Genomic DNA, 27,742 nt, shown 5'->3' with positions numbered 1-27,742 from the left:
CACCTTATCTAACCCATATATCACGTGTATATGGTTCCGGGCATCTGCCAGCGTCGCGGCGAGCCGTAACTCAAGGAAACAATGAAGCAAAGGGGTAAGTTAAAACGCAATTGGCGTTTTCTCCGGCCGCAACTCGTTCCATGAGAGTACAAACCAGCCGAGTAACAGCCGCATCCCTCTCCTGGTCCCAGGATCAGCCTAAACAAAGAAGGTTGAACTAATAAAGGCAACAGCTATGCGCGTGACGGTTGAATAGATGGTGCAACTGAACGCATCTCGAGTTAATCGCGTGGGTGCGGAATCTACGAGAAAACTGTCCTTCACATAACAAGAGATGCCGATAACTTACGCCATCTAAAAGGAGTGAAAAAGGGAGCATAATGCTGACCGATGAACAGCTGCGAAGTCTCAACATTGATCTGGCGGCGCTTTAGGAATGTGTGAGGAGTGGTGGCGTGGGCGGGGAGTGGGGGGGGGGGGGGGGTATGCCACTTGATTTCGGGGGGGGCCCGGGCCCCCCCGGGCCCCCCCCTGGGTACGTGCCTGATATATATATATATATATATATATATATATATATATATATATATATATATATATACATATGGTGTCCCAGTTAACTTGGACCAAGGTTTTAAATATACCCAAGAGCTCCAGAGAACTCGTACCGACTTCGTAGTAGTCGTATGTACTTACGGCCAGTATCTTTTCATCACGAAGTATTAATTGCTTTTAATTAGTGAACGTTTTAATTATTGCTATGTATCAGAACGAAACCCTGAAGTTTACAACTCTGTACCTCAACAATGAAAAATGATAATACGATTATGTGATTTGAATCTAATAGAACATTTAAAGCAGACAAAATTTACATGATACACATGAATATAAAAGAAATTTAGTAATATGGAAATACAGCTTTTGCAGAACCCTTATAACCAACGTAACAAATTCACGTAAGATGTACAATTACATATAGAATTTGTCCGCTTTAAATGATTTAATGGATGCTGTTTATAGAACCGCGTTATCTGTTCTCGATTCAGAGCTATGAATTTGTAAACTTCGTGCTTCTATATTTTTCAAACTGTCGAATATTTGAAAATCGTTTTACCAAAATTGAGGGCCAAAATCGAAATTCCGCTTCCAACAGTCTCTAGAATTTAACTTTCTCTCTTAAATGCAACAAATTTCATTAAAGTCGGTCCAGGTGTTATCTCAGTAAAACGCGTTTGCGTTTACATGTATTTGAATAGGCCGCGTCAGAGTGGGACCCGAGCTAAAGCTTCCTCTTTGTAAGAGTCCGCCGCGGGGTAAAATTACCGCGCTAAAGAGAACTTCATTGAATTTGGAAAATAAGCATATTTGGTTTGCCGCACATATACCTTTCAAGTAAATAAGGAAGCGAAGGAAATAAATAGTTTGCAGCACAACATAACCACTTTCTTGGTTTCGAAATTGCCCGTAGGTGGCGTCATAGTGCTTCGCACGTCTTCGGCTGCTAAGGCGTGTGCGTCGCGAACAGCTGATGTTAATTTTTGCCTCGTTCTTATTTAGTTGCTTCGAAAATGCACCCGCAATCGCATGAAAAGCTGCGTCCAGAATTCTTCTAAGTGCGTTTGTCTTGCTAGTTTTGAGATATGTTATACTTAAGCACAAGGCTCAGTGGTGCGTGCGAAATGAAGATCAGCGTAATGAGTAGTTCTGGTGTTGAGTGGACTGTTGAGATTTTGCCCGAGTACACTGTTGAAAAGCTGAAGCAAATGTCTCTCAGTCATTTCTGCAACCCGCTGGACTGCATAAAGCTTTCCGATTTCTACAAACTAGTATCCGTTTCCCAAGCAAGACCGCTGTGTGATCAAAGTTCTGTCAGAGAGGAAAAGATCCGCGATGGAGGTGAGTCTACCAAAAGTACTGCTTGGACATCGAAAATTTCATAAAAAGTGTGCGCTTTCATTCTGAAATATACGTTGTGTGCTGCTGTGCGGTCCTTAACACAGTATAACGCAGTATCTGGTAACACAGCTGACGAGTTCATTTATAACGTGATTTGTTCTCTGCGCAGATGAGCTGCTACTCCTGAAACGTAGTTCCACGTTTTCTTTAAATGCGAACAAGTCAACTGAGGTAATGTGTTTTCTTGTTTTGTCACTTTGTGTACATCGTTTTATTGTGCCTGTGCAAAACTGCCGTAACAGGGTCAGAAGCAAGCAGTTCCGGACAAAGCTTCCATCGATTTAGCGACGGCGAATGTCGAACGCAAGAATTTCGACAAACCTGCCATGGGCGTGCCGCTAGTTCCTGATGTAAGTGCAAACTTTCTTCGTGCTTGCAATATAGCAGTGTCCACACACCTTGTGTTATTGGTTACCACTGCAAACTCTTATCGGCGCTCTAAATACTTGGCGACGTCTTTGCACTGTTTGCCTTCCTTCTGGACCTGTTGCAGTTTCACACTGAGCTGAGAAGGATATTGGTTTCTCTTGTGGAGTTGTCCGAGAAACTGCTTCGTCATCATCCGGACATTGAAAACATCTTCAAGAATTTGCAGGGTGAGATTGCTGTGCTTCTTCTCTATATATGCTCGTTGTTACAGCACCTTGGTACATAAGCGTGGTCTACAAGTCTCTTACCATCTGGCGTCATAATGAGGCAGCAGTTTTTAGCACAGGCCGCTGTTATTTCTCTTTGTCAAGGATAAAGCTTTAAAGCCAAAAGACATGAAGAGAAAGGAAGTGCATGACTCTTTTGCAACGTTTCTGCAATTTTGTACGAGGTCTGAGACTTAGTTCTATCATATGCAATCCTAGGTTTTACAGTAGCATGTCATAGAGCCGCAACAGTTTTATTTGTCAGCAATGTGCACACGTAGAGTTGTGAGAATTACGTATCAGAAAATAGCTTTGTGAGATATGTAACTCCATATGGTTCATATTAGCAACTGCACAGATCCAAATCCCATTTATTTGGAATGATTAGTGGCCAGCTACAGATTTTTTGTGGTAGATGCTGGGTTTGAGATCATTTGTGCAACAGCACCAGAAGCATGCATTTGGTACATGTATTTGGTATATATACATGATTTTATGAAAGCAGAGGTGCACATGGTTTGCTACACAAGTTGCCGGTGGTTGCTCAGTGCATTTCCTTTCCAAGCTCTGCCACTACTTGCAAACGGCAAAGTCTCTAGCATGCTCCTCTGTAGAAAGCCATATGTGCACGAACTTCGCATTCTTCACTGATGGATCCCAAACACAGTAGCTAACGCAAGATGTCACAAGTTCAGCCTGGAGCTAGCTACTATGTGCTGCAGTGAACTACAGGTACGTTGTGTGTGGCAAATCACTTGGCTACCATAGTAAGTTTGTGAGTAAGGGTGGCCTCTTCTCTAGTGGACAGTGCGCTGTGTGTAATTCCTGCCGACAAAGAAGGCGGTTTTGCTGTGTTACCTGCTCAAGACTTTAACGCCAAGGCTCTAGAAGCCATCAGTGCCACGTTTAACTGTCATAGGGATGTGTCGCTGGCCAAGGTAAAGGCTGTGGCAAAGCGCATGTGCAACAGACTTAACCTGCAAAAATTAACCAAGGCCTTTGAAAACAGCAAGCGAGATCACCTACAAGTTTTCTTCAGTGCCAAAACGCATAAACCCGGTGTTCCGTTACGGGTTATTGTGTCAGAAATTGATACTTGGCAAAAGCTGTTGGCAGTGTTTTTACAACAAAAGTTGGGCCTTCTGCCTGTCAGCGACCCTTTCCTCGTTAAGAGCTCAGAAACTGTGATTGAATTTTTGAAGTCACATTCTGACCGTGGTCTTCAGGCGTTTTCCATTGATGTAAAGGATCTTTATTATTCCTTGCCGCATAGAAGCGTACTGTCCTGTGTTGAGCAATGTATAGATAAGTATGGTGCTGTTTCCTTCCAGAATGAGGCCGGCATGTCTTGCAGTCAATTTTTAGAACTTTTACAGATTTATCTTAATTCCACCTTTATCACTTGGGATAACCAATGTTTTTTGCAGAAGAGCGGAATTTGTATTGGCTCTTGCATTGCTCCCATTCTTAGTGACTTGTTTTTATCCTGTTTAGACCATGACATTTCTTTACAAGTGCAAGGCACTGCAGTTTTTAAAACATTTAGATACGTTGATGACTTTTTAATTTTCATTGACTGCTCTTCTGATGCCTTCATTCTGGAAGCTAAGAAAGCGTTAGAAACGTTTCAGAAGTGCTTAGCCCCCCTTCAAACTACTCATGAGCTGCCGGCAGATAGGTCTCTTCGTTTTCTTGATCTTCGCCTGAATTTTCAGGACTGCCACACGTGTTGGTCGTACGAGCCGCGAGCCAACAAACCACTTCTGCTGTATACGTCCGCACATTCCAAGCTTGTTAAGTGGGCCATTGTCTGTTTGTGCTTCAAGAATGCCCTTAGCAAGTCTTGCTGCCATGTTGTGGACGCAAGCTTGGAAGCGCAAACTTTACGGTTGTCCTTGGCTGGATATCCCAGGGTGGTGCTAGTGTCTGTCGCGGAACGCATCTTAAGAGAAGCGCGATCCAGTACGCAAAAGTCAGTTGCCGATGCCCCTCCTGGCACACGCCCTAAAGTTAGTGTCATACCCTACATGCACGGGATTTCCCACAACTTGAAAAAGATTGCCCAAAGAGCGAATGTAAGAGTTGTTTTTTCTGCTCCCGACAAGCTCGGCAGGCTTCGCAGGCTGACGGATCCGAATGCCGTCCCTTCCGATAAATGCAGAAAGCATCACCGAAAAAAGTTTGTCGAGTGTGTACACCGGGTGGTGTACAGCCTTCCGCTTTCATGTGGCAAGAAATACATAGGACAAACTGGGCGTTGCCTCAATGATCGGCTCCGTGAGCACAGTAACAATGTTAAAAACGGCTCTGGCGGTTTCTTGGTGATCCACTGTCGCGATCATGGGTGCAAACCTCTTGAGGATCAATGTACGATTGTTTCCCGTGGCAGCACGCAGCTCATCCGTGAGATATCTGAAGCACAGATGATCGCAAAATTGGGTGATGCGTGTGTCAGCTTCCCGTCTCTAGCTCTCACAGAAAAGGAATTACGTTACTTGGACGCGGCATCACACGACACGTAACCATGTTACATGATTTCGCACTTCATTTCCGTGTAAGCGCATGCGCGATCTACGTGCATGCCATGTATAAAATGACGCAGTGGCACAATAAACTTAGTTGAAAGTTTGCGCTTGGTGTGTCGTCTTCTTTCACGTCCGTGTCGTTTTTTATGTCGCGCAATAACTTTTAAGCAATGGATTACCAACTTGCCCGGAATGCTGCTCTCATTGAGTAAGGGATGTGCCAGACTGCTGTGTGTCATGTGTTTTGTTTGTTGTTGTTTTTCAAAAGCCAGACAGCCTTTTGACGAAATTGGAATTTTCATTTCCTTAATGCCTTGTAGATCTTGAGTAGTATTTGTTTGTGTAAGTCGCAGTTCAAACACCAAGGGAGCTGAAATGTATGGGAGAAAAATGTAATTGGCGTAATTTAAGTGGACTCCAGATAAACAAAAACTTGCTTAAATGGAATGAGAGTACGAACTTTGGTTGACCACATAAAAGCATGATGATACTGTTCTTCACTTAATCTAAACATTTCTTTTTGCAAACTTTAGTTAACGGAACTGAACTAAAAGCTAGCATGGCCTTCACTGGCTGTTATACAGGATGCGAGACAGCTACAGCACAACAACCATGTGAGATGGTAATGATGGAGGATCAAGAAAATATGATCAACCTGGCACTTGCACCACTCTGACGTCAGTGACTGCTCTACGGCATTCACACTGCTCAGCTTATTAGCTTGAGCATTAGCTGTTGTGTCTTGATGTGCAGAGCAGCCACACTAAGTAACTGTGTACCAGCAATGATGCTGCACATGTTATTGTGTTGGGCCATGTGTGAGATGAAGCTTTACTGGTTTATATTGAACACAGTGATACTGCAGAATGCTTGAAGAAATCTTCGTACATACACTCATATTCTACAAAAGAAGCTGTGAACTTAAAGCAGAGCATAATCGCAGAGCATAATCGTAACCATTTTTTGAACTCTCCTTATATTAATTTTCCAATGGCGTTGAAACAAAGCTAGATTACAAGATTTACATTTTATTTACCATCAAGTTAAGTTTAAGCAGAGTTCACTGCTTTGATATTTTGAGACAAGAAAAAGAAACACACTCTCGTGAGTAACCTTAATATGAGCAATTAACCACCATATACATTTGATTCAGTGTGTGTGTCATTCAATTTACTTTTTTCTTGCAATTTTCAAGTGGAAAATAACTATGTTCGCAGTCAAAACAGATTTTCAGACAACCTGTAACAGTTGTTCAGAGTGCCCCTTATAAGCACTAATGATGAGAGAAGCATGCCCTAGACATGCTGTGGTGCCTGTCGATGTGTCTGTTTTGAGTGTTTCTTCTTCCGGTGTTTGTAAATTAAGTGAGCTGAATTTGCAGTAAGTAGACATTGCATGCATGCACAGGTTTGTGAAAGCACATGTAGTAAGTGTGCCAACAGCCCCATTGTTGCTTACAATGCAAAAAAGAAACTTGTTTGGGATCATATAACTGAAGTGGATTTGCTTTAGCTTAGAACCAGTCTATTGTCTTGTGACAATCTTGAACTACCTTCACTTCTTTTCAGTAATACTATAGAGTCGTCAAGTTGTTAATGGCCAATTAGTCTTTTACCATGGTCGATGCACGAAAACAGTGCATCTGTTACATTGAAAAAAAAATATATCAGGCGTAGATCACAGTGTAAGGCTTACCTGAAATTCTTTATTGCATGATATTTGTGTTGTGTGTAAACTGCTTGCAGAAAATTTTGTAGGTGTGTTTAACTTGGGGCATTGTGATTTTACCCAAGGCAAGCTTATGGAGAACCGGGAACCTGAAATCGATGAAGCAGCATTGAAAAAGCTGTTGGAGATGGGATTTGATGAGCAACAAGCAATTCAAGCATTGAGAGAAAACAAGTAAGTGTGACTGGGATGCAACTTGCTATGGTGTGAGAAGCTGTAAGCATGCTTTTGCAAAATACACCATGCTTACATGTTTGTGGTAGGTTCCATTGAATGGCCTTAGCTCTTTCGTTACCATAAGAAATATGCTCATTTTCAGTACTTTTATGTTCTAACATTTTATTTGAAGACGTAGTAGTCGCAATGTACACTATGATACATAAAATTATAGCCTGATCACTGGTGTTTTAAGTGACTGTATAGCAGTAATAATTGCTCACACAATTTTTCAGAATTTCTATGTGAAACTTCAAGGAAGCACCTCAAGGAACATAAATGAAAGTAATAATTTGCTATCTTTAGTTTAAGTACTGAGAGAAAAAAAAAATCTGAAATGTACAAGATATGCACCTGGTTCCTAGTTACCAATTTTTGTACGTCAGATCATGTGAAAAAAAATAGGAAGATTTATTGGCATGAATACTAGCCATAGTGATGTCCATGCAGTGTGGGAAAGCGGTAGCTTTGCACATGTGAAAATGGGGAAGTTCCTATTTTACAGGGAGCACTTGTGTTTACTCATTTCAGCAGGCACCTGGTTCATGTTTTACTGCATTCTTTAGGCTCGCCAAGCAATGGTTTTCAGGTCAGGGAGCATGTAGAAGCCTCCTCATACTTAATAATTGCATTCGAGCAGCTTTTCTGGGCAAGTAAGGTCGTCTAGTGTGCATTCAGCTGGTGCTGGAGCCTCCACATGCATTGTTCAGTTCCTGTATAGTACTGTACAGTCATGTGGACTGCTGTGCAATATTGCACAGTAATGAATAAGGGCACTTGAACAGGTGGTGTTCAAACATGTAAGCGCGTAGGCAGCTAGTCAAGCTCGGTTGAAGGTCGGTCTGTAATCCACTGCATGCTCTTGTATGGATGAAAATCGTACACGGCGGGAAGGATTGCTCGTAATAATTTGAGCATACATTTTCAAAGTGCTGATAAAAAAAAAAACAGCCCATCAAGGGTACAATAATGTTGCCCTTGAGGTTACTCAAACACAATTATCAAAATAACACGCACTCATGAGAATCTACCGTTGTTTGAGACATCATTAAAACAGCCTATATGTCTAGATCAGAAAAATGACAACCCAAAAGAAGCTTTGCTTTGCTTATGCTGTCATTTAAAAATTATCTTGCAAAATCGGCAGAAGCACAAACTTTGTGTCTTTTTACTGACAAAGTGCTGGATACCACGGAGGATAATCTTGATGATACCTCCAGTCGAAGTTTTATTTTTCCAGACTCTGCACTCTGCCAAGAATTGTCAAATCTGTCAGATAGCTCAAGCTCAGTCATCATTTCAGAAGGTGCATGATGTTGCTAGTCAAAGAATTTCCACAGAAATGTGTAACAATGAGTAGAAAAAGTGTCGATCGAATTGACTGATTTCTGTAGACATGGTAACGAAAGAGTTGAAGTAGTTCATCATGGCATAGGGGAAGCTCAGGAGTTTTCATTGTACTTGAAACCATGTCGAACATAAAGTGTATGCTCGCTGTTTTAACTAACAGCTAACTAACAACTAATTAAACTAATTGATGCTCTTTGCCTGCTCTTTGCTTATACTCGCTGAACTTAATAGGTTAATATATGTTAAAAAAGGGAATTGCTAATTTCAGTATACATTTGTGTAGTTGCAAAATAAACTTATATAACGTGCCTTCTGCTCATATCATTGCATATTAAACCTACTGCCTTAATGCCTGCCTTCTGCTCATATCATTGCATATTAAACCTACTGCCTTTATGCTTACCTTGACTTGCCGATATGTGCCAGATATGTAGTATGCAAGATCTTTATGCCATCAATTTCGTACTTGAGGTATGGTTCTGAACCCTGCACTTTCATTGCAAAAACGGGACCCATAAGGATGTTCAACTGTCACGTCCCATTTTTTAAAATAGTGTTTATTTAGCGATGGGTAGATCTTCGTGTTCAACAGTGTTTGCCTCTCGCCAGGTGATGTCTTGATGCACTCCTGATGACTTTTGCAAAACCTATTGAAGGAAAATCAGGATTGCATCACCTCTATCATTACCTAATCCAGTGCGTGTACATCTTACACTCTTGTGGAAAATGGCAGGTGTTGTTGCCTCCACATGCAGCATAATTTAGTCACACTATAGTCCTGACTTGGCATCATGTGCAAATGAGAATTTATTGAGATGCATATGACTTACACAAATTCAACTTTGCAGCCCATCGTCATAAAATGACTGGCAAAAAAAAAAACAATCAAACAGCTAGAAAAAAAATGGCAAGGAGATGAGGAGAACGAGATGAGGAAGTGATTGGGAAATTGGTTCAAAGGCTCACTGTAGTTGTAGGCAAACAGCCTTGAGGCCAGCCTAGTCCACTCCACTGCAGAAGAATGCCAAAGACAGCCCCAACATCATGAGGCCATCAAATCAACCCCGCACTTGGTCTTCTTTCCTTTGAAAATGTTTCATTCCTTTAATAAACACTCTTAGGTTGCATCTTGTGAACTAAGCTATTAAACTGTTAAGAGACACTGAAACACGTTCGTGTGGTGCTTGTGGGTCAGACTGTGCCTATCATGTATTGATTTGGTGCATATAAATTCCATGGAGCTTTTCTTTTTATGCTTTTTCATTCATCCTTGTCATCCTGTTTGCGCTGTCATATTCATAGTATAAATTACCAACACACCAGTGGCGTAGCCAGAAATTTCGTTTGGGGGGGGGTGCTCACATTGCAGCTTGACCTCCTCCTTATAGAATTTTACGAAGAGTCCAATACATGAATAATAACTGTGTTGCTATTGCCAAAGATGCTGCAAACGAATTCTTGAACGTTACGCACTGTCAAGACAAATAAAATATGTATTTTTTCATAAAATAACATACCTTTACGTCCCAAAAATTGTGCCCGAAATAACTGATATCAATGCTTCCATGTTCTTTGTCTATTTAATAAGTAAAGAAAGTATTGCACGAACTTTAGAACTATATCAGTTTGAAACCAGCAAAGCAGTGCATGCCACTTATATGAAAAATGTAATGGCCCTGAAATGAACAAGTTGAGGACGAATATGTTAATGAAACTTTGTCAGTCAAGAACCTTGTTTACATTTTTGTACACATGCAATGGCCAGGGAAAAATCTCAATGACGCTGTCATTTGTTCAAATGTATTGCGCAGGCTGTTACGACTTTGCACCGCTGCACCACTATTACGACTTTGTGGTCCCGTAGCGCTCGTCACCCGTTTCGTGACAGAGCGTTGGTAGCGAAGACTCCGAGCCAGGCGTCGATGAGAATAACAAAAGGGACAGGACATGAACGGGTCGGCACTGGGGCCGAGTGCTCACAGCAAACGCGACTGTTCCCACACGGCGACGTCCGGCGAAAATGCGTGACACATCTCATTCCAGTCGAGAGCGGCACTGGCTCCCGGTGGGTCGGCGGTGGGATCCGGTTTTTGAGGCGGCCGCCTCGCAGCTTTATACTCCCCGAGAACCATTGTCACTCAAACGGCCCAATACAAAGTCAGCACTCGACGGTCGTCCGAGAGGTCCAACCAGCGACCGCGCTGGCCACCCGGTTCAAAGTTCGCGCGCGCGGTGACCTCCAGGCAAAAGGAGGTGCGGCGCCGGGCTGTCTGGCACTCGGTGACACGTTCGAACATGTTGCCCGCCGATGCTCCTCCGCAGGGCACCGCTGCCTGACGGCTCAGCATCTTGACTTGTCAAGGGAGAATTTGGGCGCTCGCAGGATAAATTCTGCATCTTGCAGATTCGGAATCCGGGCTGGTGGTAATGGCACAACAGCATGCCCGCCCTCAGATAAGGCGCCGGGAAGACGAGCTGCCTCCACGTGGCTCGGATGCCAGGCGCGCACGTTCGTCAGGCTCGTCCAAGTTCACGTCCAGTGTCGGGACGCCAGGTAACTTCACGTGCCCAGGTCCCACCCGCCAGAACAGGAGCTCTGCTCACCGCGTTGTCGCCAAGGCACCTCGACCAGCTCCACTCGGTCATTCCTAAGCCCTTGCTTCTCGCCACTGGTCCCGGTTGGTCGTTCTGCAGCTTGCAAAACCGACCGGCATAAGGCAACACCCAACACGAACAAATGCCCTCTGTCTCCCCTCAAACACCAGACAAGGCCATAATCCAAATCAATCTAACTAAATTGCTATCCCTCTTTTTGCTCCTGCTTCAACAAGAGGCAGGTGTACGATCTGGTACACAAGGCTCAAACAACCAGTTTTCAAATTAACAACACACCAAAATATCAGGACCAATTAATAATCAACAATAATAATGACAAATAGAATGGTCCCCTTGAAATTACTTTGACCGAAAACATACCTACTACTGAGGAAGCAAATGAGGTCATTCATTTTTCCCGGCGATATTTTCGCGGAATCCGAAGCTGCTTATATTTGCGACCCTGCTTATCTGTGTAGCGGCGGTACAATAAGCCAGATTCCTTGCCAAATGAAACCCTCTTTTTTTTCACTCCCCGTTTGAAGCTCTTCCTCAGATCGGCTAGTGAACAGTCTTCCTGTTGCTCGCGAATCAGAGTTTCTCTTTCAACTGCCGCCTGCTCCTGCCAGCTGGCGGAAACTGGAGCGACTGTGGAGCCCGCGTCGCCTAATTGCGGCGTCGCATCTATATCGCGGCTAGCACTGCACGAGTCACTCCCACTCACTTCCAGGACCCGCTCGCCTAGGCCAGCCTCCGAGCTCTGCCTCTCCCGTGACTGCTCGCCACTCAAGTTACCTTGATCAGTCCGTGTGCCGCACCGCCTTTCGCTCACCGACGCAAAGTCAAATTTCCTCGACAGCGGGAGCGCTTTGGATCACGTGAGCGCCATGTACGCCACGTCGGCAAAGAATGATTTGCCCTGATCCTTCAGCAGCTGCTCCGAGTTATTTGAGAAGAGGTAGGAAAAGTGCTCCGGGAGGGCGGCTGACACAGCGGCTTCGGTGTTAAGTTTCCCAAACTCTCCTTCAATGATAACCGTTGTGATCGGTAAACAGACACTCTCCTCCTCGGCCACTTGCCGTATCCTAGCACACTCTCCCGTAAAATCACTCGAGGAGACGAAAGACGGGTGAACAACGTCCATAGTTGCTGCAGAGTCCCGAAGTGCACGGCACTTCTTACCGTTTACCTTAATTTCCTGCACATAGGGCTCCAATAGACGTATGTTTTTGTGAGTTTCCTGTATTGTTGCAAAAGCAATTCTCTCTGGGCAGCTTGCAGCGATGTGCCCTTGCTTTTTGCAATTGTAGCAGGTTAACGGTTCCCGTTTTTCAAAAGAACGCGTCGTATCGTTTCGCTGTTTCGGACCATCGTCATCATTCTGAGATGCATTCTGTCCTTCCCTTACAGTTTCTTTGGGAAGGGACTCGTCTTCCCGAAACTCGCGACGCGTGATTTGCTTCCATTCGTCGGGCTTCCCGGAAAACCCATCTCTCCTATCAGCTTTTTCTACGCGCACCGCCTTGCTGTGCAAGCTGCGGCGGGTGTAATACTCTTCCGTTAACTCTGCTGCCTTGTTTAGCTTAACCTCCTTTAGCCTATCTTGCAGCCAGAGCCTGACATCCTCATCAATGCAACGGTAGAACTGCTCCAACGCGATGCATTCGACGATTTTGTCGCGGTCGTCGTAAACCTCTTCGCCCTTCAGCCATTCCGCCAGGTCGGCTTTTAGACGAAACGCGAAGTCAACATTCGACTCCTTGCGCTTTTTTGCATACCGGAACCTCTGCCGGAAAGCTTCGGGCGACAATTTGTACTTCCGCAGTAGCGCTTCCTTCACATCACTGTAGCTCTCAAACGCCTCTTTCGATAAGCAAGTTATTACGTCTGATGCCTCCCCAGGAAGCAAGGCTAACAGATTCTGTGCCCAGAGGGATCGCTCAATGCTATTCCGTTCGCACACGTGCTCAAATTTCACGAGGTATTTGGCCATATCCTCTCCGACGACAAAGGGTGGAAGTTGATCGCGTATTCTTGGAACGTTAGAAGTGAGACTAAGCGCCGGCGAGCTATTTCGGGTTTCCAACTCTTTCATTTTAAGCTCGTGCTCACGACGTTCCCTCTCTCTCCTTTCCTCCTTTTCCTCCTCGCGACGTTCCTTTTCTCTCCTCTCCTCCCTTACCTCCTCGCGACGTTCCTTTTCTTTCCTTTCCTCCCTTTCCCGACGTTCATTGATATCCGCCCAGGCCTCTGCGGCTTCCTCAGCCGTTACGTCTCCAGTCCTCATGACCTCAAGGACCGCATTCTTTCTTTTAGTTGAGCCCAACTCAATGCCCAACTCCTCACAAATTTGGAGAAGTTCCTTGACCTTGTACTTCTCCATCGTTCACACTGTCCTCCTGCTGTTTACCCTTTTTGAATATACCTGCCGTACGCTACTATAACACTACTAGTAAGACATATGCAAGTATTTCACACACTGCCCCGTTTACCCCCTCAGCATCCCCTGGTTTTCAAAACACTCTCACTAGGCTTGAAACACACAAGGTTAAACACAATGCAACACCAAATCCTTCCCTAAGCTACTATAACCTGTGTCAGAGAAAGTCTGGTGTTTGAGGTAAACTTCAGGCACTCACCGCGCCGAGGTAGCTGATGCCGGTCAATCCCGTAGCTGCCATCCACTGTTACGACTTTGCACTGCTGCACCACTATTACGACTTTGTGGTCCCGTAGCGCTCATCACCCGTTTTGTGACAGAGCGTTGGTAGTGAAGACTCCGAGCCAGGCGTCGATGAGAATAACAAAACGGACTTTATACACTATATACAGGTCATTATACAGGACATGAACGGGTCGGCACTGGGGCCGAGTGCTCACAGCAAACGCGACTGTTCCCGCACGGCGACGTCCGGCGAAAACGCGTGACGCATCTCATTCCAGTCGAGAGCGGCACTGGCTCCCGGTGGGTCGGCGGTGGGATCCGGTTTTCGAGGCGGCCGCCTCGCAGCTTTATACTCCCCGAGAACCATTGTCACTCAAACGGCCCAATACAAAGTCAGCACTCGACGGTCGTCCGAGAGGTCCAACCAGCGACCGCGCTGGCCACCCGGTTCAAAGTTCGCGCGCGCGGTGACCTCCAGGCAAAAGGAGGTGCGGCGCCGGGCTGTCTGGCACTCGGTGACACGTTCGAACATGTTGCCTGCCGATGCTCCTCCGCAGGGCACCGCTGCCTGACGGCTCAGCATCTTGACTTGTCAAGGGAGAATTTGGGCGCTCGCAGGATAAATTCTGCATCTTGCAGATTCGGAATCTGGGCTGGTGGTAATGGCACAACAAGGTGCAGCTGTCACTGGCCGTGTATTGTAATTGCACTGAAATTATAGTCGCAACAGAGAGCACATATAAAAAGCAGGAGTTCTGCAAAATATATCAGGGCGAGTCAAATGAAAATGAACCAATGCGAATATATGACAAATGGGACACTTTATTTAAAAGTAGTCTCTATGACCATTTAGACATTTGTCCCACTGACTAACGAGTTGCATGATTCCTGTCTCATAAAACACCTTGGGTTGCTCCTTCAAAAAGACTGTAATCGACTCTTTCACGTCATCGTTTGACATGAATCTGGTTCCCTTGAGCTGTTTTTTTAATTGCCCCAAAATGTGCAAGTCTGGGCTGTATGGCGGATGTCGCAGCGTTTCCTACTTGAACTTTGCCCATTTTCTGTCAACCACATCAGCGACGTGGGGACAGGCATTGTCATAAGCAAGATGACCCCATTCGTCAGTTTTCCATGTCGTTTGTTCTTGATTGCGACACGCAGCTGATCCAGCATTTCACAATATCGGAAACGATTGATAGTCTCTCCAGGTTTAGCAAATTCTATCGGTAATGGCCCCTGACGATAGAAAAAAAAAGTCAACACCTTTCCGGCGGAAATGGCGGCCTTTGCTTTCTTTGGGGGTGGTTAATTCGCATGTTTCCACTGTAAGTTTTGTCGTCGTGTTTCAGGCATGTATAGAGACACCATGATTCATCTCCGGTCACAATTGCAGACAAGAAGTCGTCACCCTCATTGTGAGACCGGATCAGATAAGTCAAGGCAGTGCCGAAGTTCTCCGTCTTCTGGCAGTGGCTCAAAATCTTGATCATTCATTCCGTACACAAGAGCCGATAACCGAGATGTTCATGAATTATGGTCTGAACTAAACCGTCACTGATGTTCACATGCTCTGCCAGTTCATCTATGCTTATACTCCGTTCTTGTCTAATCAGCTCACCAGCCTTTACAATTGCGTTAGGGGTGATTGCATGGTCGCTTTGGCCCGGTCTTGGATTGTCTCTGCAAGTTTCACGTCCTTCTTTAAACTGTTTAGTTAATTTCCTTTCCCTTTATCCTCTGATAGCTTCAGCACTAGTTAAGGAGGGAAGGTGTTTAAGGTCCGAAGACGGCGCCCCGCGATGATTCGAGTGCATGGTGACTGTGCGAAGAAGAGCCATTGTCCGGTAAAGAGACGCTTTATTCAAATGCCGAGGTGTCTGTCCGAGTTCAAGCCCGAAACTCCGCTCTCGTCCAGCTCGGACTGTCTTCCCTTTTGTTCCGAGCGAGGGTGCAGATCTGGAGCCTATTCTACGGCACAACCACTAATCCGATTTCTTTCCATGCGTGAGTGTCTCCTGCGTCCCCTCTTCGCGGAACCCACTCGCGTCCTTCGTTTTCGGTTATTGGCCGATACAGGAGCATGTGAAATCGTTCTGCACTTTGCTGGGTCACACAACAACGGCAAAACCAACTCCCTAACCTCAACCTAACTCATTTCCTCCAACGCTTCACAGTGGCCAATGAAATGCAATGTTCAACGTACACGGCAGCCACACAGCGACAAATTTCTTTTTGGGAAACACCTTCAGCTGTCGGAAACCTCAAGTCACCAAGCTGTTCAACTTTTGGAGCGTCCATTATGTCATGCAACCATGTTCAACCCAGTGTATGAGAGCATTAAGAACATTTATCTTCTCACACGCATGTAACTTTTGTTAATGAGAGATGCCTGTGTGCCATGTGCATGCCTCGCAGATAATGAACAGAACCATTATTGTGTATGGGGTTGGTTGGCTCACTTTCATTTGACTCTCCGTCGTAATCAGAAATGCGAAGATACAGTTTCATGCAGAAGTGTTTATGGGAACAAAGTTAACTGCACGTATATACAAAACCTCGCAATAAGATATTGAAATATATCTATAAGTCTCCAATAAATCTACGTATCTAAGAAAAAGTCACTATATATAATGCGTCAAACAAGGCAAATAAACATGTTGCGCAACCACAAAATCACAGATCACAGAATCCTAAGGCCCGCCCCCTCTCTCTCTCCACTACCCTTGATGTATCATGCACGACGGAAGGCGGGACGCTTCCTCTTCACTTTTCTCTCTTGCGCACTCTAGGCTGAGCCATCACCATCAGCTCAATCATCGCCCGCTTCCATCCTATGGTTTCACTCGCATGATACAGCATGCGGCGCGCAGTATGTTATCGCCCTTGGACTTTATACAGAACATGAGGGCGATGGCAGGAATGCACCTGGAGTGTCCATATAATTGCTATCGCAATAATATATTAAGAGTATCAGACAACTGAAACTTCCCATGGCCCATTACTTTCTGCAAGAGAAGAAGTAACAAAATCGAACTTTCACCATGTGACAATTCGCTTCGCCGTAACAATGTCTTTTTCTTTTGTGGGGCCGGGGCACCGAAATGAAAAAAAATGCAAAGGAAAACATGCTGTCCACAATCGAATGCCTACTTATGGCACCTAATGGGGCTACCGAAGGAATATCGAAGGAAACGCGAGACGCTTGGTCCATAGAGAACCATATGCACACTGTTCAGTATCCTACACCGGCAAGACAAGACTTTCCGGAGACTTTCCGAAGACTTTCCGGAGAGGTTGCGCTCAAGCGAACTCGTTGTAATGCATCAAGTCCCCACAGTTATGGCGGCGAGCGACCATTGTTTCTTTTTGTCGTCTGCTATCCAGAAAGCGTCCAGAACTCTGCCGGCCGAAAATCCACTCGACCAGAGAAAAATGAACACGCACCAAAGTGTGCCGCGCAGTGGTTGGAGCAACACGAGAAAAACGCATGCGCTCTGGCTGACTCTGGCAGCACACGGGTAGCAAGAACAAGAAAATTGAAGAGGCTCAATGTGTCCTTGCGAATAAAAGTCAAAGTAGAAAAATAAATAAGAACATAGTTATTTTTGCTGGTTTTAATGTTTTGAATGGGTGCTTTGGCGCAGGTGAAAAAAAATTTAGATATTTTTTTCTGTGACATGATGGCACAAATTAACCACCACGACACTTCGTCTCATCGGACCTTGCTGTGTGTTTTGTCAACTTGTCCGATAGTGCGTTGATTTGGCTTGTCTTGGAGTCCCCCACTATGACGTGCTTTGTAATCAGATTGTGGTTTTGGCATGTGAAACCCCAGAATTTAATTCATTTCATTTCATTTAGCATATCTACATGTTGCTGGAATGAACTAAATCTGATGTAAGTGCTGTCCATTTATCTTCCATGCTGCATTCATTTCAAAAGGCTTTCTCTTTATTTTCTTGCCTTTTGGCCTAGATGGTAAGTGGTGTTTGAGGGCCTGCATTATTTCCGTGGTCGTCGCTTTTCGCACTTTTTTTGTGTATGCTGTCAAATATTGATTTTGTCAAGAGCCTCGTGTATGTGAGTTGGTAATCTGATACATTGTGTTGTGCATTACTCTATAAATTGCACTTTTTTTTAGGATGTGTCCAATGGCAGCAATGGACTGGCTGCTAACCAAGGGCTGCAGGCAAGAAAAGGATGCCGACTGTGAAACTTCCACAAAAGATGTTCCTGCTGGTGCTACTGCTCAAGCTAGTGTGGGTAAGCACAGTTAGTTGGAAATTTGTAATATTGATAAATATTTTTCTTTGTCTGAAAGTATCACCATCTTTCTGTCTTTGTATATGATATTCGGCATGCTTGGACTCTTATTGTCAGCATTACACATTTGAAATGAGTTCACTCACATTGCAGCTATGCTTACTGTTTAAATTGCTTTATTATAGTTGCTATGCTGATATGTGCAACACTGGAAGCTGTTATGACTGCTACTGGGCAGGTACGGCATCCCGCCAGACGGCCAGGATCATCTTTGATACCCCGAGCACTAGGGCCAACGCTTCATGCTCAAGTTGTGAATAATTCCTTTCTGCTTTGGCAAGTCTTCGAGAGCGAAAACCTATAGGCTTGTCAACATTGCCAATGTGATGGGACAGTACCGCTCCAATTCCGTTCGGTGACGCATCGCACTCCAAGCGCAGCAGCGGCAGTGAGGGATCGAAGTTAGTAAGCATTTTGGCATGGCATAAAGCGTTTTTTTACTTCTGAAACGCTTCCCGTTGTTGAGAGCCCCAATTCCAGTGACGTTCTTTCATTAGCAAATTGTAGAGCGGGGATAGCAGACTGGCCATATTGGGAAGGAACTTGCTGTAATACGTGAGAAGACCCAAGTAGGAATGCAGTTCACTCACCTACTTGGGTGTTGGTGCTTTCATGATAGTGTCCATGTTCTCCAGAGGGTGCAGCCCTCCTGTACTGATCTTGTGGCCAAGGTACAAAACCTCAGGCATCCTAAAGGTGCACTTGTCCTGCTTTAGCTTGACGCCGTGCTCTCGAAAGCGCTGGAGAACTGCCTTGAGGTTCTTTCCGCTGTCGTTTCCCTTCTCGGCAACCAGAACGTCATCCAAGTAAGCCTGGACTTCCAGCAACCCGTTCAGGACGCTGTCCATTATTCGCTGAAAGATAGGTGGGGCAGAAGACACACCAAATGGCAAGGGATTAAAGCAGAATAATACCCGATGTATGTTAATGACAGTCAGCTTCTTTGACTGCTCATCCAGGAGAACCTGGTTGTAGGCGTCTTGAAGGTCCAATGTGCTGTAAACGTCACTCTCGTGCAGTGCAGCAAAAATGCCATTGATTACCGGGACTGGGTACTGCTCTGTCACACAGCTGGCATTTACCGTTAGCTTGTAATCGTCACACAATCGAACTGTTCCGTCTTTCTTCATTACCGGAACTATCGGCGTCGCCCACTACGAGTGAGCCACCGGGGACAGTACTCCAGATTTAACAAGCCTGTCCAGCTCGTTAGAAACCTTTTCTCGTCGCCACTGTTATGACTGCTACTGGGCAAGTACGGCATCCGACCAGACGGCCAGGAGCATAACAACGCTCACACAAGAATGGGAACACTGCACCCGTTTATTCAGTGACAGCCCTTTTTCAAGATGTTCTCAAGCAGCTCTGCTTGCGTCGCGACGTCTGTCTGACGTCACGGCGAACGCGGTTTTTCCTCTTCTTCGTTGTCACTTTCACTTTGCAGCAGAAGCAAATGTACGTTCGGAGTCTTTACTTCTTGAGTACGAATGGTTACTTACGGCCATTTTCGGTCACTGTGCATTTCAGCTGCCGCGGTGGCTCAGTAGCTGTGGCATTCCACTGCTGAGCATGAGGTAATGGGTTTCATTTTTGGCTACGGTGGCCATGTTCTGTTAAAGTTGGTTTGCAAAAATGCTTGCATACATAGATTTAGGTGTGCGTTATGGAATCCCAAGGGCTCAAAATTAGTACAGAGTCCTCCACTATGGCATTCATTGTAACCTTCTGCGCAGCTTGAGACATTAAACCCTGCAACCTAATTATTTTATTTGCTTTTGTGGCTTTCCTCTGGAAGTGCTTGTACAAGCATACTTTTTTGTCTCACTACAAAGATGCTATCTGACCATCCTAATCGAGACATGTAATGAAATTTAACGTGTATGTACTGATTAACAAGGCAGAACATTGAGCGCATGTAGCAATATTATGTGCTGAATATTAAAATTAGTCTTAGTTAGTGAGGTTGAATAATGAGTGCAAGCTTGGTGCTCAGCTTTCCCAAGAAAGAACAATAACAAATAGTTTAGGGAGTCTTCTGTAACAGCACAAACACCAGCAGCGGTGGTCTTATTGTCGTTCTAGAACAGAAAAACCATGATTTTTGCAGTGCACATGCTGCAGCTACAAGTGAGTGTCTTGGCTGTCTGGAGCAGGCACTGTGTCATGACTTAGGCAACTGAGTATCCTGGGTTGCTAGAGTAGATCGGTTTTAGAGTAAATGTTATTAGGATAATCCTTGATTGCCTCTTATCGGTAATTAAATACCAAGCTCATTGTGCTATAGCTTCTGTAGCATGTGTACCTGTCATATTTTTAGGTGCCTTCACTATGTTCTACCCACCTCTTAAGCCCTATGCTACAGTTTTTGAAATTGCTTCTCGAATTTCTAGGTTATTCCTATGTTTTCTTATGGCCACAAACACAAGGAGTTTCCTTCAGTCTTTCCGGTCATAAAGATATGAAAGTGTGGCCAATCATAGTATTGTTGTAAGCTCCTTTTTTGTGACAAACTTGCCTACCTTGTTTTCTGCTGTAAATTGGTATTGTGTGATTCATGGTAATTCTGCTGAAAACTTATTTGTGACAATGGTTCTTTTTCAGTGAATGCAGAAGTTTCAAATTGCAGTGCAACAACAGAACCAGAGCAAAAAGGAATTGTGAATGCGATGCTTGAATGCTTTCAAGAATACAAAAGGAAAGACTTTAAGCCCAATAAAAAGGTACAAGACAAGTAACACTAGTATACCAAAGATCGATTTCTGTTTGCTCTATAGCTCTAACAATAGAGCCAGTTGAACCTTTTTTTTTCTTTTTATTTTTTTTCTGTGTGCTTTCAGGCCATGAACAATCTTAAAGAAATGGGCTTTTCGGAAACTGCAATCTTGGATGCACTCCGAATTCACAGCAACAGCCAGGAAGCTGCGGTATGTGGTCATTTTTATTGATTTGAATTAACTTGACTGTGGTGGGACATGCGGAATTGGCTCAGAGTAGTTAAACTGCGCCTTAATTGAAGCAACTCTTTAAGGCCATCTGCAACGAAATTTTCAACCACATAAAAAGCCCAGTTTCAGATACTTTAGGCATACAGTAGTCTCTGCGGAAAATTTTATGCTTGAAATGTGTGTGGGTACATCACAAAACACTCGCAAACATCCATGTTTTCATACTGAAACTGAAAAAAATGCCGCCATTACCACTCACCAGAAGTGACATATGACTTAGACTGTTGAGAACCAGCACCCATGTCATCTGCTCCCCTGGCTTGTACCGTTCTCGTGTATCAGTGAACAGGTCCCACACGTCTGCTAGCTGCTTCATGTGCTGTGCCCACGCTGTTATGTGCCCACAATGTTCTTTTAATGCAAAGCATTCTTCAAGCCAAGCTGGTTGTCTTTATGTGGTTGTCTACATTCAACAAGCAGAGCCTCCATGTGTTGAAGAGTGCATTGGGGTGACCAAACTAAAGACGCAGACGGAATTCATGCACAGCGCAGTTACGCTCAGCGGCAAAAATTCGACGCTCTACAGTCTAGCGTGGCTGGTGTGGGAATAGAACATATCATATCTCACACTGAAGCCGCTGGAGCAGGGTGCATTGCACACTAGCATGGCTGACCAGCAGCATGCTGGCCTACAGTCAGGGTTCACTGAAGTGTGCATACTGAGCGTGCGCCTTTAACAAACAACATAGTGCTCGCTCACCACGCACTTGCGTTGCCGCAACAACTGATCACAGCACTGCTGTGGGCCATACTTAACAGGCTGAACTATACGGAGGGCACAATTTTAGTGATCTTAGCATCTCCAGCATGACGTATTCGACTTTGCCATCCACTGCCTGGCACACTGGAAATGCGCCTTTAACCTTAGCTGCCTTAGACTGAGCAGCCAATTATCACCACCTGTAGGCCAAAGTCTGGAACAGGGTAAATAGCATAAGACGACAAACGTACTCCCTCACTTTGGTAAACACACAAGGCGATACCCTACAAGACCAGGCTGATGCTCTGGGTGAACACTTTGAGCGCGTGTCTAGCTCTACTCACTATTCAGAGAACTTCCTTAAATATAAAGCAATAGAAGAACTCAAGCCTCTGAATCGGAAATGCACGCCAAACGATCCTTATAATCGCCCTTTTACCATTGCTGAACTTAAAGCTTCCTTATCAGCATGTCAGAGCTCTGCACCGGGCCCCGATAGAATCATGTATGATATGATTAAGCACCTACACTCCGACACACAAACCATGCAACTCACACTTCTCAATACTATCTGGGCTGCTGGTTATCTTCCATCAAAATGGAAGGAGGCTATTGTAATCCCTATTTTAAAGCATGGTAAAGACACTTCATTGCTTACTAGCTACCGTCCTATAGCGCTTACGAGCTGCCTCTGTAAGCTTTTTGAAAAAATGATCAATCGCCGTCTCGTACATCTCCTAGAATCCAGTAAAATGCTTGACCCATTTCAGTGTCGTTTTCGGGAAGGGTGATCTACAACCGAGCATCTTGTGCGCATCGAAGCGAGCATTCGCGATGCCTTCGTGCACAAGCAATCTTTCTTATCTGTATTTCTGGATATGCAAAAAGCGTACGACACAACCTGGCGGTATGGAATCCTGCGCGATCTTTCCACGCTAGGTATCCGCGGCAACATGTTAAATACTATAGAGAGCTACCTAGAGAACCGTACATTTCGAGTGAAAATAGGTCCTGCACTGTCGCGTACATTCATTCAGGAAACTTGGGTACCCCAGGGTGGTGTACTCAGCTGCACGCTCTTTGTCGTAAAGATGAACACGCTTCATGCATCTTTACCACCAGCTATTTTCTATTTCGTCTACGTAGACGATATACAAATAGGTTTCAAATCCTGCAACTTCACAGTCTGCGAGAGACAGGTACAGCATGGTTTGAACAAGGTGTCACAGTGGGCAGCGAAAAATGAATTTAAAATCAATCCTCACAGGAGTTCTTGTGTTCTGTTTACAAGAAAGAGGCCTGGTTCCGGATACTTGCTTAAAACTGTGTGGACAACAGATACCTGTAAACAAAGCACACAAATTTCTAGGTGTTATACTTGACAATAGACTCACTTTCATCCCACACATGAAACATATTAAAGAAAAATGTCTGAAAACAATGAACCTAATGAAACCTCTATCGCAGACTATGTGGGGTAGTGACAGGGCGTGCCTAATGAATCTCTAGAAGAGCCTGATTCGGTCACGATTAGATTTTGGCGCCGTGATCTATCATTCTGCCGCCCCGAGCGCGCTGAAGATGCTAGATCCGGTCCACCATCTAGGAATCCGCTTAGCCACGGGCGCTTTCAGAACTAGTCCCATTGAAAGTTTATACGTAGAATCAAATGAGTGGCCACTTCATATGCAGAGAACATACATCAGCCAAACATATTTTCTGAAAGTGCACTCTAATCCTCAACATCCGTGTTTTAATACCGTTAACGATATGACATATTCTACACTCTTTCGCAATCGTCCCTCCGTAAGGCAACCTTTCTCGCTGCGTGTGAGGGAGCTTAGTAAAGAAATGCATGTCCCACTCTTCGAGCTTCGACTAATGCATCCAGCCGAGCTGCTACCTCCTTGGGAGTGGCAGCTGGTACAATGTGATATATCTTTCCTACAAGTTAAAAAGGAAGCCCCAGATATCGAAATTCGAATGCATTTCCTGGAACTCCAGTACAAGTACTCCTGCACGGAGTTCTCCGCAGACGCATCGAGGTCACACGACGGGGTGTCCTACGCAGCTGTCGGTCCATCCTTCTCGGAATCCGACGTACTGCATCCGGAAACTAGTATCTTTACGGCTGTGGCCTATGCACTATTGTCGGCTGTGAAGCATATGGGGAAATCAAAACTCCAGAAATCAGTTATATATGCGGACTCCCTTAGTGTTGTGAAGGCCTTGATGTCTTTCTGTTACCACAAAAATCTGGTAATTAATGAACTCTATTCCATTCTGTTTAAAGCGTATATAGGAAACCTGCATGTCATCATATGCTGGGTGCCAGGTCATAGGGGCATCGAAGGCAATGTTCTGGCGGACCAGATGGCCACGTCAGTTGCATCGCATTCTGTTAATCTCACCGCCGCAGTCCCTGTCACAGATCTGAAGCCCTTCTTACGGAGGAAACTACGGAACCACTGGCAACGCCTATGGGACGCGGAAACAAATAATAAGCTCCACGTGATAAAGCCACAGTTAGGATTCTGGCCTTCAGTAGCAAAATCACGCCGGACAGATGTCCTATTCTGCTGTCTAAGAATAGGAAACACATTTCGCACACATAACTTTTTACTCACCGGAAACGAGCCTCCAACCTGTGGTAGATGCGGGGAAAGGCTGACGGTCCTCCACGTCCTTCTGGAGTGTCGGAAATCCGAATCTGAAAGAAAGAAACACTTTCCCTTAGCATACCGGTGGCACATCCCCCTTCATCCAGTAATGTTACTCCGCCCAGAACCGCTGTTCGACACCAACGCAGTCCTGGGCTTCCCGAAAGATGTTGTATTACATGTTATTAGCCCCACACACTCATAGCGTCTCCTCTCTTTAGAGGATGCCGCTGTGATAGCTGTTTCATATAGCACATGCCTCTAGGCCCTTGTGTTTCAAGGGCTCTGGTGAGGCAGTGGTGCTCCAGGTAATTTCACCATCTAATATATTTTCTGTATTGCATCACTCTTTCACGATGGATTTTATTGCACATAGAACATGTCATTTGTCATCGACATAATCTTATTACAGATACATTTTACGCACTCTAAGCAACTATTTTTAAGGCCCCTATACAGCCACTTTACATTATCCCCATAGTACTCATAACTACATTGCGAACTCATCGCCACTGCCTTGGCGCTCTTTGGCCGCACTTGGCCCTTGCGCCAATAAACACTACATATCATCATCATTAGCACCACCTGTAGTAAAGGATGGGAAGTAGCTAAGGCTCGGTGCAAGTGCACGTTATATCACGGCCAGCCTCCAGCCATGGTACAGTTTTACTCATTTCACTCTGAGTGGCATCACATTCTGGCTTAGTTTGCCATTGCATCTAAACCATTGCTGCCGTGGCACATTCTCCTTTGTGACAAATGCAGCACGTGGTTCCTGCTGACAGCATTTCTGGCCCTGTGTCAAGGCTTTAGTTCATCTACTTCAATGCGCCTGATGTAGAGATGCACAAAATGTCTCGAAGGTTATTCACCACCGGAAATGATCGCTAGATAATATTGCCCCGGAATACAACTTACAACTTATCTTTGCTTTTTGGGATCCATCTCAGCTGATAGTACATATAGTCATCCTGGGAAACCGTTTCACAAGCAAATCTTGCATGCGTAAGTTACTGTACTCGCAAAATGTAGCCTGTGCAGCTTTGTCAAGTGCAGTTAATTTGCATGCTTTATGCATACGTCTTCCTCAGCGCAGTGTCGTATAATGCACAGTTATCGCTTGTGTTCGGGTATGTGTTCAGGCAGCCATCCACCACACAATGCGTCAGTGCTCTTGCAACAGCTGAAACCACATGCGCGACATGAAGGCGCTCTGAGGGAGACGCTCATCAACTTGCAACTGTTGAGCGAATGATGTGCCTGGGCACAACTGAGAGATCAGCATATGCATACAGTTCTAGGACTTTCACCATATCTGCATTGCTACTGCTCACCGCCAGGTGCACACATCGTCTGGTTAAGCGAAAGGCTGCTAATAAGAAAATTGGACAACTATCAGCCCTGCGGCTTTGCCAAGCTTACTTTGATAGTATATGTTATGCATTTATAGCCAATTTAGCCCAAGTGAAGTTTCACTGCAGTTGGCCTTTAATGATGATTTATGATTCTGCTTGCAAACGGATGCTGTACAAACAGTCTAGTAAGATGGTGTTTTCTGTTATACATTCTTAGCATGTTCTCAAAACAGGTATAAAGTTGCACTGTCATATTGTCCAGGTTTCGTTTGAACTTTGGCAGCCAATACAAGCAAGAGCATGAACAGGTGGGGTCCCATAGAGCATTAAAAAATTATGGGGTTTTACGTGCCAAAGCCACTTTCTGATTATGAGGCACGCCGTAGTGGAGCACTCCAGAAATTTCAACCACTAGGGGTTCTTTAATGTGCACCTAAATCTAAGTACACGGGTGTTTTCGTATTTCGCCCCCATCGAAATGTGGCCGCCGTGTCCGGGATTCCATCCCGCAACCTCGTGCTCAGCAGCCCAACACCATAGCCATTGAGCAACTACGGCGGGTTCCATGGAGCATGCATGCACTTAATGATCAGTCAAACAAAATCTTCATTGGGTAATAATTTACGTAGTGTCTAAAGCTACGTCGGACATACATGTGAGCAAATAAGTTTGTCGTCTTAAATGTATGGCGGATCCCATAAGGAGATAGCTCTTCCACAGCTGCTTTCTGCAATGCTTCGCGCTACCTTCAGAGTACAATGATTAAAATGCATACACAGCTGCTTATCACAAGCGTATACAATCCCAACATCAAATGTGTGAGGTGGAATCCTGCACAAGTAAGCAGGAAAATCTTGAGCTGTAGCAGACTTTGATGGCAGTCAGTGCTAGCATGGCGGAGGGCTTGCTATTCTAACAATAGAGGCGTTTAGAGTTAGCTCTAGGCAATAAATACGTTATAGGACAAAAGGGTTGAGCAGAGTGTACAGTAGAATGCGGCGGAAGACAGCGCACTTCCTCTCTACTTCCCTCCCTTGCATGCATGAGATAGAGCCATAATAGCCTCGCACACTTTCACTCGCACATACAGCATACGACACGTGGCGACGATTTTATCATCCTTGGGCTTTATACGGAACCTCACGGTGACGCCGACGACATAAATGCACTTGGAATGTCCATATAATTGCTATCGCAATAAAATAATGTGGAAATATTTCGGACAGTTTTCAGGCAGTGGGTAATATAATGACTAAAAGTTCATTCCGGCAACCTCTAGCTGTGGTGTAGTGGTAGAACCTCAGATTGCCATGTTGTGGTCCTGGGTTCGATTCCACGTCGTTCCCCCCCCCCCACTTTAAAGTGCAGCTCTTAGGTGCCCATGTTGAGCGTCGGCGTCCCTTGTAACCGAGCAAACGAGCACAGCAGCGGGGGATGAAAGACAGCAATAGTGAAGAGTGTGCGAGGAGAAAAATGGAAGAGAACCATGAGAACCAGTGGAACCATGAGGCAAAAAACAGAGAAGGAGGGTGTGGCGAAAATGGGAGAGGAAAAACATAGTGCCACGCAAGACGTGTTCTGCGGTGACAATTGCTACGAGATGTCACTGGAGTAGTGTGCATCGTCTGTTCACCAATGACATCACCGGTAAGGCATGTAAGAAGTGCGTCTACCGATACCATAATGGAAACAAAGTGCTGCTTGAGCGAAGGTCTGTCTGCGGTGACTACTTTGAATCATGCTCACATGTCACACACATGCTACCTCTCACGATCTCCCAATTAGTGAGGCAGTCGCACCACACTTCGCTCTGTTTGCAATGTGCTGCACAAGACAGATTGTCTGCATCAGCCAGTATACTGCGAAATGAAAACACATATAGAGCAGTGCTCAAATTTCACAGTAGGGAGTATCATAATCATCAGTGAATTTTTTTTCTTACTTCTTCTCTTTGCCTTTTCGCCATTCGCATCTGATAATGGCAAATAACAGCAGGCCTTGTGCCCTCACTGCTGCTCAACTGCAA

General features: G+C 45.0%; 1 protein-coding gene across 1 annotated transcript in view; it reads left to right on the top strand.

Moving 5' to 3' along the window:
• Nucleotides 1–1,476: 1,476 nt before the first annotated feature.
• Kpc2 (Kip1 ubiquitination-promoting complex subunit 2) overlaps nt 1,477–27,742 on the top strand; it is a 47,089-nt gene continuing 20,823 nt past the window's right edge. Inside the window, exons 1-8 of the mRNA XM_065444914.1 lie at nt 1,477–1,896; nt 2,066–2,127; nt 2,199–2,306; nt 2,450–2,552; nt 6,910–7,018; nt 17,815–17,936; nt 20,598–20,716; nt 20,834–20,920. Coding sequence (XP_065300986.1) covers nt 1,641–1,896; nt 2,066–2,127; nt 2,199–2,306; nt 2,450–2,552; nt 6,910–7,018; nt 17,815–17,936; nt 20,598–20,716; nt 20,834–20,920 — 966 coding nt within the window. The 5' untranslated portion in view covers nt 1,477–1,640. The remainder of the gene's footprint in view (nt 1,897–2,065; nt 2,128–2,198; nt 2,307–2,449; nt 2,553–6,909; nt 7,019–17,814; nt 17,937–20,597; nt 20,717–20,833; nt 20,921–27,742) is intronic.

This window comes from Dermacentor albipictus, chromosome 1, assembly GCF_038994185.2.
Source record: "Dermacentor albipictus isolate Rhodes 1998 colony chromosome 1, USDA_Dalb.pri_finalv2, whole genome shotgun sequence".
In the NCBI taxonomy this organism is placed as follows: Eukaryota; Metazoa; Arthropoda; class Arachnida; order Ixodida; family Ixodidae; genus Dermacentor; species Dermacentor albipictus.
This window is presented reverse-complemented; position numbering and strand designations above follow the sequence as displayed.